At 39.0% G+C, this 20207-nt stretch overlaps 1 protein-coding gene across 4 annotated transcripts in view; it reads left to right on the top strand.

Annotated features, from left to right (window-relative positions):
- The window catches only part of TLE4 (TLE family member 4, transcriptional corepressor), a 98350-nt gene extending 78492 nt beyond the window's left edge, over positions 1 to 19858 (top strand). For 3 of the 4 annotated variants that reach the window (XM_042033563.1, XM_042033561.1, XM_042033560.1), the window contains 12 exons: positions 6089 to 6208; positions 6751 to 6804; positions 7444 to 7596; positions 8805 to 8937; positions 9215 to 9408; positions 9599 to 9675; positions 12705 to 12954; positions 14046 to 14293; positions 15198 to 15345; positions 15951 to 16101; positions 16431 to 16507; positions 18140 to 19858. In XM_042033563.1, the coding sequence (XP_041889497.1) occupies positions 6089 to 6208; positions 6751 to 6804; positions 7444 to 7596; positions 8805 to 8937; positions 9215 to 9408; positions 9599 to 9675; positions 12705 to 12954; positions 14046 to 14293; positions 15198 to 15345; positions 15951 to 16101; positions 16431 to 16507; positions 18140 to 18247 (1713 nt within the window). In that variant the 3' untranslated portion in view covers positions 18248 to 19858. The remainder of the gene's footprint in view (positions 1 to 6088; positions 6209 to 6750; positions 6805 to 7443; positions 7597 to 8804; positions 8938 to 9214; positions 9409 to 9598; positions 9676 to 12704; positions 12955 to 14045; positions 14294 to 15197; positions 15346 to 15950; positions 16102 to 16430; positions 16508 to 18139) is intronic. The other variant, XM_042033562.1, reaches the window with a different exon arrangement.
- The last annotated feature ends 349 nt before the right edge of the window (positions 19859 to 20207 follow it).

Raw genomic sequence — 20207 nt, 5'->3', positions numbered from 1 at the left:
ATTAAAATTACTGGGTATCTTCAGCTGTTGCTGTGTGGCCCTCTCAGCTTTTCCAGCAAGTTGATAAGTATATGTTGAAATACAACTGGAATTAATGTGTACAACCGTAGTAGTTTATTGCTTCGTTTTATCGCCCATTTCATAGCATCTAGACTTTGATGCTTTTAATTAGCTCAGATTAAATACTCCAGTGGTACCACCAATGGCAAGCAGATCACAAGTGTAAACAGTTACATGGGCATTTTTTTATGAAGTTACACACACGTATACATAATATACACACGTATCTATACTTCTCTTGACGTAACACAAGAAGGAACACTTGGGTTTTGAAGACTGCTGAGCCTACATATTCTCTTTATTCTGGGCTTTTTTACGGCCTTCTCATTGCTCTTGCAGGCAGCACTGCACATCTAGACTTTGATGTTTTTTTATGGCACTCTTATCCTCTAATTAACTTCATTAATTTTGCAATTAGTGAAGTTAATTAGTGGTTAAAAATGCTATATAAAACTTCAAAGTTTGCATTTTAATCATAGTTTGTATTAAGAATAATTATCACACGCTTGATTAGTAAACTCAATGCAGTTAGCTCAGACTGGGTCATGTGATATTTAAACCAGCTTTGTTCTGTATCTTTCGTAGCTGGTTAGTAGCATTTTTCACTGACAATTACTGAGGCTTTTTCTGGTATCTGAAAATGCAGCTATAGGTAAAAGGCAGTGAATAAGACAAAAAAAATTATCATGGTATGGCTGAGTAGAAGTTTTTAGTTTGGGCAAGTAGAGAAACAAGTTGGGAAAGGGGAACATGAAAATATTAAATAAGTCCACCATGACCAGTGAGTGATAAATGTGGGATCAATGTTGACTACTAGCCTCCTCTCCCTAATCAGCCATTTTGGAAGAGCTGGGCTCTGGGTTGTACTGCCTGACTGTATCAGTGTGATCATGACCCACTGTGTAAACCTAAAGGTAAGGGCATGATGAAGAAAATCTGCTTGCCTAAGGGCTGCAAAGAGTGTGTGTTGAAAAATTAAAGCAAAGACAAAATCCATATCCACCTGTGCAGATACTGGGATGTAGTAATAACAATAGTAGTAATTTAATAATAGTAATAATAACAGTGCTAGCAACAAAAAGGCTGTGTAAGTGTGGGTAACTTCAGGAGGCAGAGTCACTATGCAAATATTCCATTATGGTATCTGTAGATCAACCCACAGCATTTCACACCATCTTCCTGAGTTTAATCAAAGTAATGTACCTGTGTATATAGATGTATGTAAATTAATTAATTCTTTAAACAGATAGATCGGTGTTACCTTAGAGCCCTTAGGCTTGGTTTGTGGGAGCCCTTGGTTGCAGTTTCCTCCCTGAGCACATGGTCTTTGGGCTGTATTGGACTGCCTCTTTTTCTTCCACCCTGGCCTTTCACCTCTCTGGTGGAACACCTCCCACCTCATGCCATTTGCAACTGACAAGAGCAGTCTTCATCTCACCCTTAGGATGTTAGAAGTCTTAACCCTAATTCCTCTCCTCTCCTCTCCTCTCCTCTCCTCTCCTCTCCTCTCCTCTCCTCTCCTTTTTTCTCTCTGCTTCTGATTTAGGCATACAGTGTTATCTTAGGCAGCTTAGCACTCCCAGCCCAAACCTAGGGCAGTGCCTGAGGCCAAGCTCTGGTGCTGGGACTTCCATCTGTAACATTGGCATCAGCCAACAAAGCAGCATTACTGCCTGGTCGTTTCCCTGCAATGCATATTGTATCCATTTTTATAGTTTCTTTTATACTTTCAACAGTCTTTATAACAGCAGTAATGTCATTCAGATAATTATACTGTAATTGACCTTAGCGTTGAGCATCCTTGGCTTTTACTGCAGTTTGCTTAATACTTCAGTATGGTCAATTATCTTGTAATTCCCACTTTGTTGGGAATTATTGTTTTAATTATTTCACTCCAAATACATCATTTTGGCATAGTAGTAAGGGTACACTGGGGAATGGTCATACTCATGAATGCTTTAAAGAGTTACCAGCTTTAACGTGTAGGAAGGCTTTTCATCTTGTCGTCTCTAGTCATTACTTTTAACACTGATTTCATTTAATTATCACTTAGTGTGCTCAGGCCAGGTCTTCATCTGGAGAAGCCAGCATATGGGGAGTTGGGGCTTGCAGTTGGATAGCTGTACAATCTGATTTATGATTTCCACACTGATTTCTGCTGCATTACAGTGTGAGCTATCTGTGTTGATGTAGCTAAATTTCAGTAGAAGCTGGGGGTAAAACAGTGAATTTTTTTTTCCCTAGCAATTTGAACTATTAATTATCTCAAATAGACAGTGAGTATGCTGGTGAGAATTTTATGGCTGCATAGGAGGCTTGCGGGGCTCTCTTGATACTGGTTTAATTTGCACCTGTATGGCACTGATACTTCACCTGGAGCAGCACCCTGATGGTGCTGGAGAGAAAACAGCATGGTCCTTCTGGTGGGAGATCATTTCAGTTAGCATTGTGCTCAGCACTGCCCAAAACAGAGAACGAATCATAGCATGCTATGCTCTGTAGCCTAGTGCAAAAAATACTATGGGTCGAGCACTAGAAAGACACTGTTCCACTTCTTAAGCATATTATGTGAACATGGTGACATGCTCAGCCTTTCTATAAATGTGTATGTTCATTGTTTTTTGTCAGCATTTTGTGGTGTATTTACCATGAATAAAAATGTTCTACCAAAGCCAAAAATGAAAAACTGGTATGTTTTGCTCAAACACAAACTAAATGTAACCTACTTTCACCAAAGAATATTTTTTCCTATCTCTGATCTAATTATTACATGTGAGCAGACTCAGCGTTGTTTAGTGGGATAATGCTACTCTTCTAGTAGATTAATGCATTTTATTGAAGAAAACAGCAGTGTAAAAAGACTTTAATTCTCTATAAATTTTAATAGTTACTAAAACAAGGACTCTGGCCCATTAAGTTACAGCCTGCCAAGTCATAGTGCTGAATCACTTAATTTCTCTAAGTAACTGTCTTATTCCAGCTTCTTAAAGGCAGCTGTTAGGAGAGCACTGATATTTTAATCAAGGAACAGGGCAGACTCTGTCAGCTAAACAGTGATTTTGATGGGGTTTTCTTCCACAGTCTACAAATGTAAGGACCTCTCTTGGAGTTTGTAGGCTTTCACAGGAACCAACATGTGGGTGGGTACAGGATTATTTGCAGGAATCTGATGTCAGTGGAAGCCAGGAGGACATCGTTACATCCCAGTATTTCTCAATGAAGGTAGGTCCTTACCAGTGCTTATAGACTGAAAAGCTGTTACAAACAGTGGAAGGAACTCAGTATGCATTACAGTGTTGTCCCTCACACAGTGAACATAGCAGGCATTAGGTCTGTAGGAAGAGCTAGACCATAGCTCATTGTCTATGTATGTGACATATCTTTATTACTTAGCATAAGAGATAAATTCAGATCTGTCAGCAAAAGTACCAGAGATTGCATGAAGTCACTTATCTTTATGTGGCAGGTGCATTTCATGTTGAAGGGAAGAGAAGGTATACTGCAGGGGTATTGGTAGGCTGGCTTCATGCAAGGAAAAGGGGGTGACAGTTAAAAGTGGGAATGTTTAGATTAACTCCGTAGTAATTGACTCGGGAGGCAAAATAATGTCAGTCCTAGTACACTGGCCTAATTTCAGACTGGGGAGTGAGATTCTGCCTGCTGTCAGTAGGTGAGTTGTCTCCATTTTTTCTGCTAACGTCAGGTGAGAATACTGCAGGAAGATCTTTCCATATTGGTTTAAGGTCAGATCCATCAAGCAATAAAACCATTAAGCAGCATGCATTGCCCCAATGCCCAATGTGGTGCTCATCCTTTAATGTGCTGGTGATAATTAGCTACTTTATCTTTCTAGTAGGCAACTTCAATTTATTACTTTATTAAGTAGTGAAATCAAAGATTAAAATGGTATCTATAGCACATAGCTAACCAGATTGTGAAAAATGGAACTGTATGGTTTCAAATTTATGAAAATAAATATTTCTATTTAAGTAAGTGCAGTAGTTTAATTCTTTAGACACCACTTTAATTGTATTTTATTGGTGATTATTTTTCTTCGTTTTAAAGTAATTTGCTTTCTGTAGGGTGAAGTTGAGAAATAATGAATTGAATTCACATTACAAGCTACTGCCTTCCAAATTGTAAATGAATATAAATGTAATAGGAGCATAGTATTAAAATCTTTTGCAAAAGGCTATGCTATATCATTGCAGTAAACAAATACATTTTTCAAGTCATCATTGATGTTTTAATGTTGTGTTTCTACTTGGCCTTTATTTTAAGGGCTTCTGTACCCTGGCAGTGCTATCTCCAAATGTTTTAACATGTGTTGTTGCTTCAGAGCAAAAAATAACTTTTTTAGTTTGTGTTATTTGCTATAATCGTTGATTAATGATCTGCTTTAAAACTAAATTAGTATTTTAAGATGTATTTGCACAGTATGGGAAAGGCACAGGCTGTGCCTTCAACACTATCTTTGTTCTAAAATTTTTATTTCCACTCAATGTTCTTAGAGGGTAATTAACAATTACCAATCAAAAATATGGAAGATTTTTGCAAATTCTACCACTCATTAATTTGAGCTGCTGTTCTCAAGAACTGGAAATTTTAGCAAAGTGAAGAGGAGGACCTGTGTCCCAGTAGGGAAGCAATATTTTCTCATGTGACTTGGACAATAACCACAGCTTAATTTCTGTGGTTAAGTGTTCTTAATCCTTACCAGAAGCTTGTGATATAATAAGGAAAAGAAGAAATTCTGTAGTAGTGATGGAACAGAAGTTGCTCAATGTAAATGCTAATTTCTTGGTTTGTATTCATGCTAATAGCTGCACTGAAAACCCCAAAACCAAATTGCTATGTTGTACAGTTTTATGTGGAACAGCAGCTGTCCATCATGAATGGAGGAAAAAAACCAAAACCAGTGTTTCTGGATGAATGGGAGGATCTAAAATCTATCAGTCAGGACTTCTTTGGTTGTTCCTCACCACCCCAGTAAAAAAGGAGGACAGAGATGGCAACAGTCAGCAGGATTTCAACTAACAATTATTTTCATCTCCATTGCTGTCATTTCCAATTCTGCAAAAAGCCTGAAAACATCCTTACTTATGTACATTCACCCACTGACTTCAGTGTGAGATAAAGTTTAGTGCAAGCTTAAATGCTTTCTTGAACTAGGGCCAAAAGCTGCTGCTGCTACTAAAATCGGTCCCAGAGGGAACTTTGCATCTTTCATTGCTTCCTTTTTTGTGTACCAACATACAGGCTCCACAAAGCTTTGGAGATATGGTAGAATTTGATAAATGTTGCCTGCCTTGTTTAAAGGAGTAGCGTGGAATTGTTGGATGATAGTGCATAAAGTACACGTTATCTTCCTTTCTCTCCTGTCCATATGTGTGCTCTTTAGCACTCATTACTAGGTGAGAACTGTAGAATGGCAAGAGAATCACTGAGCCAGTCTGTGTTTTGTTTCTGTCTGCTGCAGGCATAGCCTGTAGTTGTAAAAGGCATAAAAATAAAATGTGTTTAGGTGTTTTCTCCTGTTTTTGCCTGTTTTGAAACTGTTCAGAAGCTTGCTTCTTTCTTTGGTAGAAATCTTCATTCAAATATTTGCTGAAGTGTGACTTCCCTTGAGCCTCTTTGTTCTTTTTGATTTACACAGGCAAACACACACACATGTGCAAACATATACGCCCCTCTTCTGGGACTGTTGATTTAACCCTGCGTGTTTGTAGAGGAAACAAACCAAAACAAGACCAATGCACAGTATTCATAAAATTCGTCCCATTGGCAGTGCAGATAGCCACTATGATCTGTCAGCTGATCATCTGTTTCTGTCCCTTGCAATACATAGTGCAGTTTTTAATACAAGACACCTTGCTGGGTAGCTGTCATCGGTTAAAACCCAATGTGCTATCTGTGAGAACAGCTCCAGATCATGCTATCAGCATAAGATGTATTGAGGGGCAGTGACAAATGAACCACTGTTGTAAATTAGGGCCTGATGATGTTTTCTTCTCTTTTTGCACTACAGAGCTCTTCTGTATCTCCCTCAGCCAGTTTCAGAACAGCAGAAAAGCACAGAAATTCAACAGATTACTCTTCAGATAGTAAAAAACAGAAAACAGAAGAGAAGGAAATAGCAGCTCGTTACGTGAGTAGATTGTCTGCATTGTGTATTGTTGAACTTCAGTGTTCCTCTGTAATTCCACCAGATTCCTGCTGCATAACTAATTTTAAAATTGAGGATCAAATTTTAAGTGGTTCTTGCTGCGTACCTCTAATGTCTCTGCTGGATGAAATGTTTTGGTGCATACAACTGATACTCTTTTTAACAATATAAATACAAAGCACCTGGTAGTTGTATGACAATAGTGCTGAGCTTTAGTTAGGCTGGGACTTGTTAGTGAAGTCTAGCTTGACTTCATAGTGCAGTGCCACTTTCGGTGAAGATTTTGAGCCCGTGTCCTTCTCCACCAATGTGAAAACTGGGAAGAATGCTTTATTTGTGGCAACCTGCTAAGCAGAAGCCCTATAGGTGACCAAAAGACTTTAATTGTGTTACCACATAAAGCTTGGTAAAAGCGAATGGTACATTTCAGATTTGTGAGCAGCCGTCCTGTGTTTTCATACTTACTAAGAGACATTGGGATATGAAATAAAATATTTTTAACACATTGTGATTTGTCATTACAGGACAGCGATGGTGAAAAGAGCGATGACAACTTGGTAGTTGATGTTTCCAATGAGGTATACACAATGGTGGTTTTCCTACCTTATAGAAATGGTGGTGAGGGTACCTTCAGTGGTTTCTGTGCGTATTGGTTTTATGAAAAGGATTATGGCATTTGCCTTCATAAAGGAACTTGAAATGCCTGAGGGAATCCAGTCAGATCCTCTTTCTTTAGAATACAAATCAGATCTGTAACACTTCTACAAAGTACTTCTTGTTTCCCCTGTGAACAAAAAGTTCTCTTGAGATATTTGAAGCCAGCCCAGCACAACAGAGGGGATGTAGCTTGTAACAGTGTCTGTCTTTTCTTTCACTCTGGCCATGACTTCGTGTGTGAACCTTACCAGGTCTGCCAAATGCATCAAATCTTTTCAATCGATCACTTGAAAAAAGATATTTACTTGCCTGTTTCTATATCCATAGATTTTTGGCATTATTTTTCATGGCTGGTGGCATCAAATTTTAAGACTTTTTTTAAAAAAAATTGTCCTTCATTATGCCTCTCAATTTTACAATTGTATGAGCTAAATCAATTAAGAATGGAAGGATTATGTCACTTCCTCTGACAGATCTTCATTCCAATTTGAGGACTGCTCGAGACAAGAACTAGTGGCTAGTATGAAGTTTTTATGCTAACCCATATTCCTGATATTTAGGATCCTTCTTCTCCCCGTGGGAGCCCAGCACACTCTCCACGGGAAAATGGCTTGGACAAGACTCGACTGCTGAAAAAAGATGCACCAATTAGTCCGGCATCTATTGCATCCTCTAGCAGTACTCCTTCCTCCAAATCCAAAGAACTTAGCCTTGTAAGTGCTTCAAAATGCTTCTGACCCCTGATCATATGCTGAAATACATGCTTACCAGATTTCTGTCTGGACACAATTTGTATTTCCACAGCTGTCAATAAAGCACTGTGAAGCATCAATTTAATATTAGTTTAATTTATCGTTTCAAGGGAGCCTAATAAAATAATAGAAAGTCCACAGTCTTTTTTTGGGATATGAAGAGGTTATTTTCACTGGTGGTGTGGGTAGATGATAGATGTGGTGTTCTGAGAGATATTCTTTTCCTCCCCCATATGAAGAACTGTTATTCTGAGAATAAATAAAAGTACACAGCGGTTTCTTGAGCTGTTTTCCTGTGCTGTGGTTTATAGCAAATTCAGTTCCCTGCTTGGATGTGATTTGGTTGTTAGCTTTGTTTGAATTACCAGGCTATATACAACAACAATAATTTTTATTTTCTATCTAAAAAGTAATCTGTCATTTACAAGAGCCTTCCTTGACTTGCATCGCAAATCATAATGCAAAAGAAAAGAGCTGCCTGCAAGGGGTGTTCTTTCCTTTCCTGTTTGTGACCACAGTTAATCACCTGCCTTAGCTACACAGTAATTCCCCTCTTGGTTCTTCACAGGACAGGATATGCAATTATTTAAAGAAATAAAATAAATAAAAAGAAAGCTTTAAGTGATTGTGGTGCTCAGGAAAGGTGATGGAATGACAGGTTCAGACCTGGGAGTCAGTGGTGTGTCTGATGAACAAGCCTGTCACAAGAGCAGCACTTCACAGTTTCTGACTTTATACCCATCACTGTCTCCATCCTGTGTTGCTAGCACCACACTTGGGTTTGAATAGTTGGTCAGTTCAGGGACTTTTTTTCTGCTCTTGTCCATCCGCCACAGAAAATCATAATCATAGTGGGAGCACGTCCATGAGCATAGTGAGACCACTGATGGATTTCACATGGTGCCGTCAATTGTCAGATGGCAATGATTTTCAGTCATTTACCTCATTCTGAATCATACAGATGCTCCTGATGAGAAAAGCTTTGAATTTGGGTAATTACCAAAGCCATTCTATCTTTTTCCATGTCTTTGCATCTTCTCTTCATTACCAGGGAGTGTCGAAACCCAAACCCGGAAGCTAAATATCACTAATATCATTAATCACTGACCACTAGCTATAAAGGTAAAATAATTTACAAACTGTCTTCCTTTTTCCTTCTTGGTGATTAGAATGAGAAATCTACCACTCCTGTGTCTAAATCAAACACCCCAACTCCACGGACTGATGCCCCAACTCCAGGCAGCAACTCCACTCCCGGACTGAGGCCAGTGCCCGGCAAACCCCCAGGTGTGGACCCGATAGGTTAGTGTCCATATATTTCAGTGGTGTGAAACAGTGACCATTTGTCCCTTCTCAGGCTCCCTTTAAATCTGATGACAAGTCAGTATGTTACAGTTGCTTAAACTGGGTACTGAGGTGGTTCTTCAGCACTGTAATAGAGTGTTGTGTGGCTTTCCTTGGCTGGCTGGCTGGTAGTTTTGGTTATTTGTGGGTTTTTTTGCAGTTTTCCAAACTCATATTTCATCTGATGACTCTAGAATGCCTTTGTGACTTCTCACTTTCCCCTCTCTTCTTATAGCTTCAGGTTTAAGGACACCTATGGCAGTACCGTGTCCTTACCCTACTCCATTTGGTATCGTGCCACATGCTGGTATGAATGGGGAGCTGACCAGCCCTGGAGCTGCCTATGCTGGTCTCCACAATATTTCCCCACAAATGAGCGCAGCAGCTGCAGCAGCAGCAGCAGCAGCAGCTTATGGGCGATCTCCAGTGGTAAGTGTTTGCCGTTAGTGCATTTAGTTTTGAGAGCTGTTTATATTAAGTATAAGACCTGTGGGGTTAACTCTAGTTCACTCACTTTGTGGTTTGGGGAGTATGCTATGGAGAACATGAATTAAACAGGCTTCCTTTGCCTAACTCTTACTTTAATACACCTTTTTGTTTTGCTTGGGGAAAACTATAGGTTGGTTTTGATCCACATCATCACATGCGAGTCCCAGGCATCCCTCCTAATCTCACAGGCATCCCAGGAGGAAAACCGTGAGTATCAAACATTCAGCTTTAAAAGTCAATCATCTGTTGGAAGTCGTGTTCCCTTGCTGGTTGGAATTCCCCTTAGCTACTGAAAACTATTGTGTGAATAGAAATAAGTATAGCTATTCAGCAAGAGCGGGAGAATCACTGTGTAATCTTAAAAGTTGCATTTGTAAATTTGTTTTGAAGATTAATAGCAGTCGACATGGACTGGGTGATACAAAGTAAAGGAGACAGAAATAAATGGAAAAGGGAGATGAACTTCAAATCTGACTGATTGGTTGTTTATGGAAATGCGAACTGGAATGGGATCTCAGCTTTCCATCTCTACTGTACTCTGCTTTTCAGTTTAAAAAAATTATTTCTTTGTTCACAAAAGCCTTGCAATTACTTGCAAGCTTAGCAGCTGTGTGCAGAAAAAGGAACACTGAAATGTTTTGTTTGATTGAAAATACTGGAAAGAATTATTTTATGGTAATATTCAGATTCATCGTTGATGGAACTGACCCGTATAATGTGACCTGCTTTACCAGGCTTTTTGATCCTTGGAGGAAGAATTACAGACAAAGAACCTTGTGCTCACATTCCTCTTGAGGTAGAGAGGAGAAAAACTAAAGCAGATACACAAACCATATTGATCCAGATTTTCTGTAAGGTTCATTCAGTTCCACTTCCTTGTGACACTTCTGGGAGACCAGTTTGTACTGGAGAGTTTGACAGTCAAGCAATGTTTTTGCCAATCCTTCTCAAGCTCTTTTATGTGTGAACATGCTTCTGTAGGAGTGGTTGAGGTTAGGCACACACTTGGATTTGTGTGAATAAATGCATACACTTACCTGCCAGTGAGCTTGCAGACACATAGGATTAACAGTGTATGGTGACAAGTGATCAGGCCTAGTGCCCGCATCACACAAATCATGAACCAGGTCCAGATCTCTCAGGCGTCACACACTGGTAACCACCTTGATTTACTTTTCTGCTAGTTGTGCCATCCTGTTAGGTGAATACATAAGGCAGGTATGGAAATCGATGTACAGCAGCTTGCAGACCAGCTGTTTGCATGAAAAATTCTGTGAGGCACAGATCTTCACCCGTTACATACAATGGAAGTGTCTTGATGTAATGTTCAAATGCTCACTGGATTTAAGTTCATCCCTGATGGAGTCAGTCACCTGGAAAGAAGTGTCACTAGATCTACTAGGCTTTGCTTGTTGTGGTGAGAGAAATGGCAATTGCCAGGGTTCAGGGACCTCCCTGCTTGCATCTCAGTTCTGTTAAAATTGAGAGGAATAAAACATGAGGCAAACTGAAATCAAATCAGTTCAATTCTGGTACGTCTCCAAGATTTTTGAATGTTGTTGCTGTGTTGATGTCTATTTTAAACATTTAAATGTAACTGCCATTTGTCTACCAGTGGGCCTGAAACTTAAAATCTGTGGTTCTTTTAGCATGATTGTATTGACTTTTGTTTTGAGTGTGATAGTTGTCACATCTTCCAGGATTGTTATTTTCTCATTTACTTCTTTTTTACCTTAGAGGGAAATTTGTGTGAATTCTCTGCACTGTTAAGTGTCCTGAAACAGAGTGGGCAGCATATGGTACATTAGGGATCTGGCCCCTAGTAACTTTCTTCTCGCTTTGGTATTGTATCAAACTCTTGAGTATTGTATGGTCTATAAATAGGAAAGATAGCTGATGCATTTTGTCCTACTGAAAATTATTGATCTAGTATTAATGTACTATGAATCTTAAATGACAAATTCAGTAGTTTAATTGTGAATACTGCCTTCTTTAGTCACTTCGAAGCATCAATTAAGGAAGTGAACTTACCAAGTATTCTCGTAAAACAACTTCTTTGTGAGCTCTTCTCATCCCACCATTGTGACAATGGATTTTTCACAAGCATTATGATGATTTTTTAGGTCTAAGGAAATGAAAGCCTTCCATTAAGCATACCTTGATATATATAGGTGAACCCTCTTACAAATTTCGTGTTCTTGTAATAGATGTAGTATATCAGGTAGCATCTCAGAACAAGGCAATTTCAGAACCTAACTGCTCTCCCTGGAAAATACTTTGAGATAAATCTGTTGATAGGTTATTCACAGGTGGCATAAATGGCAATCACACAACACATTCTTTCTCAGTGAGAGGCCTGATTTTGGCAAGAGAAATTGAGATCCATAGCAGTTGTATTGGGTCCACAAAAAAACCCCAAAAAACCACAAACCCAAAACAACCCACAAAACAAAAAAAAAATCTGTTGCAATGCATTTTTGCTGGTCTGTCATGTCAGCTGTCAGCAACTGTGCTTTGAGGACTTAACTCCTTGGTGGAGGTTTCACTGCACCCTTAGGTACAGTGCTGAGAAGTTTTGCCCAAGGGGCCCAGGACCCACAGTACATTCGGGACAGATTGGCAGCAGTTCAGCTGAAACTGCCACATAAGAGTCAGTAAAGTGAGCAGCCAGATGTCCCCTGGCATGCAGCTACCCACCGTGCTCTGGTAGCAGCCAGCCAACTATTTCTGTCTTCCAGGGGGCTCTGACCCAACCTTCCTTCCCTTCTCTGCTTGCAGTGATATCCCCATCCAAAACTGAGTGGTGTCATATAGCCTCACTCATGCCAGAAATCATTGTAATGTGAGTTGTAAAAGCTCATTTGATTGGTGTTTGACTTTTCGCATTAAAAGCTGAGCACCTAAGTTTGTGCTTTGAAGGCCATGCTATAGTTAAATAAGTATTTCTTCCTTGCGTGATTAAAATACCTGATATGAGCCCAGCTGAGTAGAGCATGGTGCTAATAACACCAAGGTCATGTGTTCAGTCCCCATACAGCCATTCACTTACGGGTCAGACTCGATGATCCTTGTGGGTCCCTTTGAGCTCAGAATATTCTGTGAAATAACTGTGAAAAAATTGAGCTGAGGGCACAGCCTGAATGCCTGCAGTGGAAACACATCTTTGATTCTATTTTCCTAAACAGGCTTGAAGCAAAATTCTTTAAATCACCCCCTACAATTTTTTTTCCCCTCAGAGCATACTCATTTCATGTAAGTGCAGATGGTCAGATGCAGCCAGTTCCTTTCCCTCCTGATGCCCTCATCGGTCCAGGAATCCCTCGCCACGCCCGTCAGATCAACACTCTGAACCACGGGGAAGTTGTGTGTGCAGTTACCATCAGCAATCCCACGAGACACGTGTACACGGGTGGGAAGGGGTGTGTCAAGGTCTGGGACATCAGCCACCCTGGCAACAAGAGCCCTGTGTCTCAGCTGGACTGCCTGGTAGGTGCATACATACAGCAGCATACAGCACTGAAAGAAGATAAGAGGTTGTGTTAAGATTGCGGTCATACCACCAAGGTGTAAAGGGCAGTGGGTATTTGGTTTCTGTTGTGATATCACAGGTTGGTATTGCCTTTGTAATTTTGTTGTTTCTGTTAGAGCTGAGGTTGAAGTATGTTCCTCACCATACTTGTGGGTTTTTTCCCCCACAATGAATCAAAACATTTTTAATATTCTAAAAGTATGGTAGGAGGAAAGATCAAAGACAGCACAGCAAATATTGTTTATAAACTTCGACATTTTCTGGCAATCTTAAAGCTTTTTGATATCTGATCATGCTAAAAATTGCTGTCTTGCAGCTGTACTCTCTGAGAAAATTTGGGGATTGTGTCACTTACTTTGTGTCTCTGTATGTGTATGAATGCATTGACCTGTCTTAATGTGGCCAATTAAAAATATCCCTGAGTGTTATTCACAAATTATTTGAATGTGCTAACAAGATGAACTATTGTTAGCAGCTTTTCTCTTGTCATTTACCAGTTCTTGGTAAGATGTTGCTGCTTGTTACAGAGGCAGTAAAATGAGAAATGTGCAGCACATGTAGACTTATAATGAATTGCTACACAAGTTGCTACACAAATGAGGAAAATTGCCCAAATATTTTCCTCTGACATCTCCTAGATAGTGGCAGCAAGTCTCACTGGAATGGGAAGGGGGAAAGTGTGCAGGGAATTTGGTACTCCCCCATGCCGAGAGGTTAATGTGCTGAAATAAACAGAGTATGAAAATACAACTTTCTACACCAGCTGTCAAATTCAGCTATCTTGAATTGTTTTGGGCTGGGTTCAGGTCTTTGCATTTTGATGCTAATTAAGATTAAATATCTCTCACTACTGAATTTTGTAGATCAAGTTGAAGTACTTCCCTAATGTCATGTAATTTTCTGGCATTAATACACTTTATCATTGTCATAAGTATAAATGGCTCATTAAAACCAGGAGGGAATACAATACTTTTATGGATTTCTGCTCTCATGTTAATGCTGTTTTCTTTCCTCATGAGTAATCTCTTGATGGCTTCTGTCTCCACAGAACAGAGACAACTACATCCGTTCCTGCAGATTGCTCCCTGACGGCCGCACCCTGATTGTTGGTGGGGAAGCCAGCACATTATCCATTTGGGACCTGGCAGCTCCAACTCCTCGCATCAAAGCAGAGCTGACATCTTCTGCTCCAGCTTGCTATGCCCTAGCTATCAGCCCTGATTCCAAGGTCTGCTTCTCTTGCTGTAGCGATGGCAACATTGCAGTGTGGGATCTGCATAACCAGACTTTAGTAAGGTAGGTCGACCACACTGGATCATCAGGTTGTGAAGAATTATTTAGGCACAGCCCTAAATGCAGTTTTGCATATATAGTCTATTTTCTCCATGCATAGATGCTTCCAATATTTTGTTGTTCAGCATAGCCATGGTAATACCTTGACAGAAATATATATGATTATTTATAGGTTTTGAGAGTTTCATAGTTCCAGGCCTTTTGAGCAGCCCATAACTATAATTCCCTAAATATCAGCTAATGTCAATACTGCAGTAGATTCCTTGAACAGGTGGTTTTCTTTGTTTCCATGCAATACGCTGCTCTCACTCTAATCTCTTTAATCAGAGGTCCAGCAAATATGTCTTGGGTAATGATATGTGTAAATCACTGCATTGCAGACTTAGCCTCTTAGGAGTATGGGTTGCTGCTCAACACTGATATACAGTAGGTTAAGCGCTGGTCACACAGAGCTTCTCTGTGCACTACACCATGTGTATGTTGTTATATGTAATACCAGTGTGGCATGCAAAGTCAAGCCCTCCTGATGTTCTCATTTAGACTGCTCTTTTTTTTTTGAACTTCAGTGACCTGTGCATTTTTCTTAAACTAAGGTGATTTTGCTGATCATGCTACAGTCTTCTGGGGGGAATGAGTATTTCAAGTTGAGTAGTGGGTATCACACAGCCAGCAGCAAAGATTTCCGGAGTACCTGATTCTTAAAGTGTTCTTTTTGAAATCAAATTAGCACTTGGCTGTCTGGCCTGATTGCATCATCAACTCATCACAAAACTCATATGATTGTCCCAGAGTTTATATTAGTCTGGGATTGCTGTTGGAATCTCAGTTATAACTCAGGGACTGAAAGAGAAAGAAGGTATTTTGTATTTTTGCTCGGAATGTGCTGATCTTCTTTCAATACTTTCAGGCAATTCCAGGGCCACACAGATGGAGCAAGCTGTATTGATATTTCTAATGATGGCACCAAACTATGGACAGGAGGCCTGGACAATACAGTCAGATCCTGGGATCTCAGAGAAGGGAGACAGCTACAGCAACATGACTTCACATCACAGGTTCAGTCTCAGAACCTTTGGCATGTTAACAAAATTTTCTCATGGTTTTTTAAAACAAACAAGTACTTTTTAAAACTTTTTTCTCCTTTAGAAGCAAAAAAGCAGGCTCAAAGAGAACTCCACAGAATTTTTCACTTAGTCTCATACTCCATGCTCTTTTTTTTTTTCTTTTGTGGCAGCTAAATGTCTTTCTGGATTATGACTATTTGACAGATTAGTACCTCTCCCATGAGAGTAACGGAGAATCTGTTTTATAAAACAAGTGCCAGATTAAAATGTTCCTCTCTGCAATCTGTTCCCATTTCTGTAGACTCAAGTTCAAAAATATTTTATGAAAATATTTTTAATGCTGTCAGATATGCTTGGACATTAGCTTCAGTACTTCACTATTGCAGTTTTGATAACATTTAATAGCATAGTTTTGCAGCTGTGTTTGCATGAACTAATTTATCTTGATTACTGTAGTAATTGGATTATCATGTTTTTAAAACTGCAGTAGACCAAAAATACGAGTTTGCATAGTGTTAATAGTGTAGCAAGGGTCAGTTTTGAATATCTCAAGCTCATTCTTTTACTGATTGAAGCATGTGCTGTGCTAATTACAGATCTTCTCACTGGGCTATTGTCCAACTGGTGAGTGGTTGGCAGTAGGAATGGAGAACAGCAATGTTGAGGTGCTGCATGTCACTAAGCCAGACAAGTATCAGCTGCATCTTCATGAGAGCTGTGTGTTGTCACTCAAGTTTGCTCACTGTGGTAAGCAAATCTTTCTGTATCAGTGTTTCCCTTCATGAAAAATTCATTCAAGGTTACCTTTAAATGAAAGTGCAATATAGTTATTTAACTACAGAGTATAGTTAAAAATTAGGTAATTAATTTAAGTATTAAGGTTATTTAAAAAACTCTATCTAACTGCTTTTTTCTATGTACTGCTTATTTTGTGATGGAACATCATAGTGCAACCAGATGAAAATGTTACTGTTCTTCAGATATGTGTGAATGCTTTGTTGTTATGATCATCTGTTTCTTGAGGTATATTCCTTGAAAACAGAACGCAGCAATAACATTTAAACAATCTGTTGCAGGCAAATGGTTTGTAAGCACTGGAAAAGATAATCTTCTTAATGCTTGGAGAACACCTTATGGAGCCAGTATATTCCAGGTAATAATCTCCTAAAAGCTATTTTCCACATACATTAAAGTGCAGTAGAGCTGCACATCTCAGGGTCTATCAGCAGCCTAAGGAGTTTTCAGGTGGAATTGCAGCTAATTACTGCAGTCCTTAAAGAGTTGTCTGTAATTAGAGAAAGAAATGCTTTTGTCCTTTTTAATATTTCACCAATTCAGATCTTACAGTAAAGTGGCCCTTTAATCCAAAATTGTTTTTAATACCCTTCTTTCTCACCTTCTTCTGTATATTGGTGGAATACAGTACCCAAGTCATGTCGTTAGGTGAACATTCACTGAAGGTCCAAAATGTAGCTAAACCAGTAGAAGTCATGTTCAACATGATTTTTCTTGGATGAGATGTGTTGAGGGATTGGACCGGCAGACTCCTGAACTGAAAACTGAAGCGATATGGAGGGGCCCCTTCAAGTATAACCGGAAGCTGTAACCTATCTATAGTCCCTCTGTGCCCAGTTTTAATGGCAATTCAGTGCCACTAGGGAAAAGTGGGATTTTTTGACATGTCATCCCATTCTTTCACCTGCAGGCACCTCTAGGTTGGGAATTTTTTTATTAAATTTAACTGTTCAACTGGTTCTATTTTAAATGGCCTGGTCTCGTGTGTAGCGATGCCTGCCATATCTCCACTTTTGGGGACAGTGCAGTTTACCTTGATATGAGAAATGTAGGGTCTAAGTTTTCCTAGTAGAGGCTATTCAGTTCTAGAACCACCCCTCACAGACGGCCTAAATCATCCTAACAAGAGCACATCCCCCTTAAATGTGATGTTAAAAACTCCAGTGCAGCTTTCTTGATGAGGGGTAGATAAGGAAACTTCTGGTGCAGTGCAACAGGGGTGTCTTTGCCAAAACACAGCTTGATTGGGAACTGTTTAACTCTTGTGGTAACAGGCAGAAAATGATGTGGACATATATTTTGTAAAGAAAACATGCACTGAAACAGCGAGGTAGATGTGACAGTGCATGCACTTCATCTTCGAACAGACAGAAAAGCCAGAGTAGACAGAACTACTGCAACCTGCTGTATCCTGTGTCCAACCCAGTCCTACACACTTGTTGTGTATCCTGTTCCACGATAGTGTCTTTTCCTATTTGCGTCCTCTGTAATAATGTAAATTCCTTTGTGCAGAGCTTTTGTCTTCTTGTGTTGGGGAAGTAGTGAAAGGAGATGCAGTTACTTCTGTGGAGTCTCTTTGTTTCATACCTGTGGGTAGGTGGGGCTTTGTAGTGAATTTCTTGTTTACAACAAAGGAAGTGGAAAGAAAATGGGTTTTCATTCATTTTTATGCAAATCAAATGCATAAAATATTAATAAATGCTCATTCCTTGTAAAGTATATAGAAAGAACTACTTCTGTTTGTTTGATTGATAGATTACCTCTAGGTCCATAATATTTATTTCCCTTTCTACCACTGCTTTATTTTACAGTAGATGTTTTTGTGGAACAAAAGATTTATTTAAAAAAAATTTGCCACTCTGGTACTGATACTTAAATGAGCTTTTCATGTATTCCCTATTTATAAATTCTTCCAAATAATCTTCAAGCCCTTCAGGATTGAAGGATTGGAAAGATGTAATTTTCTTTTTCCTTTTCTTTTTTCTTGTAGTCCAAAGAATCCTCATCTGTGCTTAGCTGTGATATCTCTGTGGATGACAAATACATTGTCACTGGCTCTGGGGACAAGAAAGCTACAGTCTATGAAGTTATTTATTAGAGACAAATCTGAATGCAGACAGAACTCCTTCTCCTAGCACTTTGCTGTATATTCCTTTTTTTTTTTTCCTTTCTAAACTGAAAACTTAAATGCTCATCACAGTTGTGGAATTTATTTTTACCTTCTTAACTTGCTATTGATTTGTGAATGTTCATTAAGAGCTTGTGATACCAAATTGTCAGATATCTACTTGGAAGAAGATGGAATAAGCATACTTAACAGTGACCTTGACTCTTTAATTATGTATTATAGCTGTAATGTATTTATTTTGTTTAAAGAAGGCTTTCTAACAATGAACTGACTAAATAAAGCTGTCTGGCCCGGCTTTAGTTTGCAAGATGCATTGTATACTTGTGTTTTTGCAGGTGGATAAATTGGGGATCTTGGAGAAGGATGTTCAGGAGATAGTTAAAATTACACTAAATAGACTTGTAGTTTCTATTTAAAAAAATAAACTTTGTTATATTTTTTAGTCCTGTTCTTGGATGAGACCTCTAAGTGTTATTACAGTATAATTATTTGGTGGGAAGATGCTGTATCTTAACTATTTTAGACAGTCTTCAAAACTTAGGAAATTGCAAACTGTAGCCAGTGATCTACATGCCTGTGATGAATGGCAAATTCAGTTCACATCTAAATTAAATTCACTTAAAGTAAGAATGTGCTAATTTATATATTTGCAATGTTAATATAGCATCTTGTGTACAGATTTGTTCTCAATGCTTTTCTGTTGATAAACATAAAGCATTTTGGTGTCAAGCTAGGTTTTTTAATATAAACACCTCTCTTTGTTATATTGTAGAGAGTACAATAAGTTGCCTCAAAGAATCACCTTTGTTACTTCTGGAAACTTTTGCAATGTTTCCTTGAAAATGGGGATATGTGTCTTTGGGCAATTTTTCAATTACAAGAGATTATGAAAAATATTTGATATGTTCTTTGGAAACTGCACTGAAATAAGAATGGATGCCTACCAACATACAAACTACAAAAGCAATGACCTCTGAGGTAGGATTTACAAGAGTACTCATTCCGACATACACGAAGGAATGGATTCTCATTGGGATAAGGACTTGCTTTGTTCGCCAGCAGTTCAATCCAAGTCTTGATTGGATGTCCCTAAAACAGACGCAGACTGAGCCATTGTGCCAGAGACAACATGTTATCTTTTTATGTTGTTGTTGTTGCTGTTAAACTATGATCTGTGACTTTTTTTTTTGAATGCTTTAAAAAAAAATCTTTAAGTCTGTGGATCTGCTGATGTACAGTGCCTTTGCTGCTATGGATCAAAATCAAGAGACCCGTGTAGATAAATCTTATTGTATAAGTAGAAAATTACTTAATTTCATACTAGAAATGGATTGATGCTGCAAGTTAAAATGGACTGTTTATTGAAGTTCCAAATGTGGTAGCAAAAAATGGTGTCTTAAGTGCTTAGTGTTTGATGTCATTAACAGTTTCGTAATACTCTACATTGTAGAAAGATTTTGATACTAAACTGTGTCATTGTACATAGTTCTAATGCATTGTATTGACCACCAGTACTTCTATAATGGTAGATTATTGTTTGTGCATTCAGACTTTTAAGCATTAAACATAAGTAACTTCTAAGTGCATTTCTCTGGTTTTTTTCCCCCTCCCTCATTGTCGTGTGTGTGATAACTAGTCTCAGTCACGCGTGCAGCCCTTCAGTCACAGAACGTACCACTACAGACACTTGCAGTTTTGCCACTGAGACACAATGTAGAGTTTCAGCTGAGGGGGGGAATCAATGAATTCTTAGTTTCTCAAATTATCTGACTGCACTGATTCTGAACACTTGGAGGCATCAGACTTCGGCCATATCACCTAAGAGTTTGCCGCCTCCCAGTCGTGTAGTTTCCCATCTGACAAATCTGTTGTCCCATACATTAGGAGAGAGTGAGATAGAGGACCATCACTGCTCACATGCCTACTGGAG

The sequence above is a fragment of the Corvus kubaryi genome, unplaced genomic scaffold (assembly GCF_017639235.1).
Source record: "Corvus kubaryi isolate FWS band 111438036 unplaced genomic scaffold, C.kubaryi_AGA036_p1.0 37357, whole genome shotgun sequence".
Lineage (NCBI taxonomy): Eukaryota > Metazoa > Chordata > Aves > Passeriformes > Corvidae > Corvus > Corvus kubaryi.
Note: the sequence above shows the minus strand (reverse complement) of the source record. Positions and strands in the feature narration are given on the sequence as shown.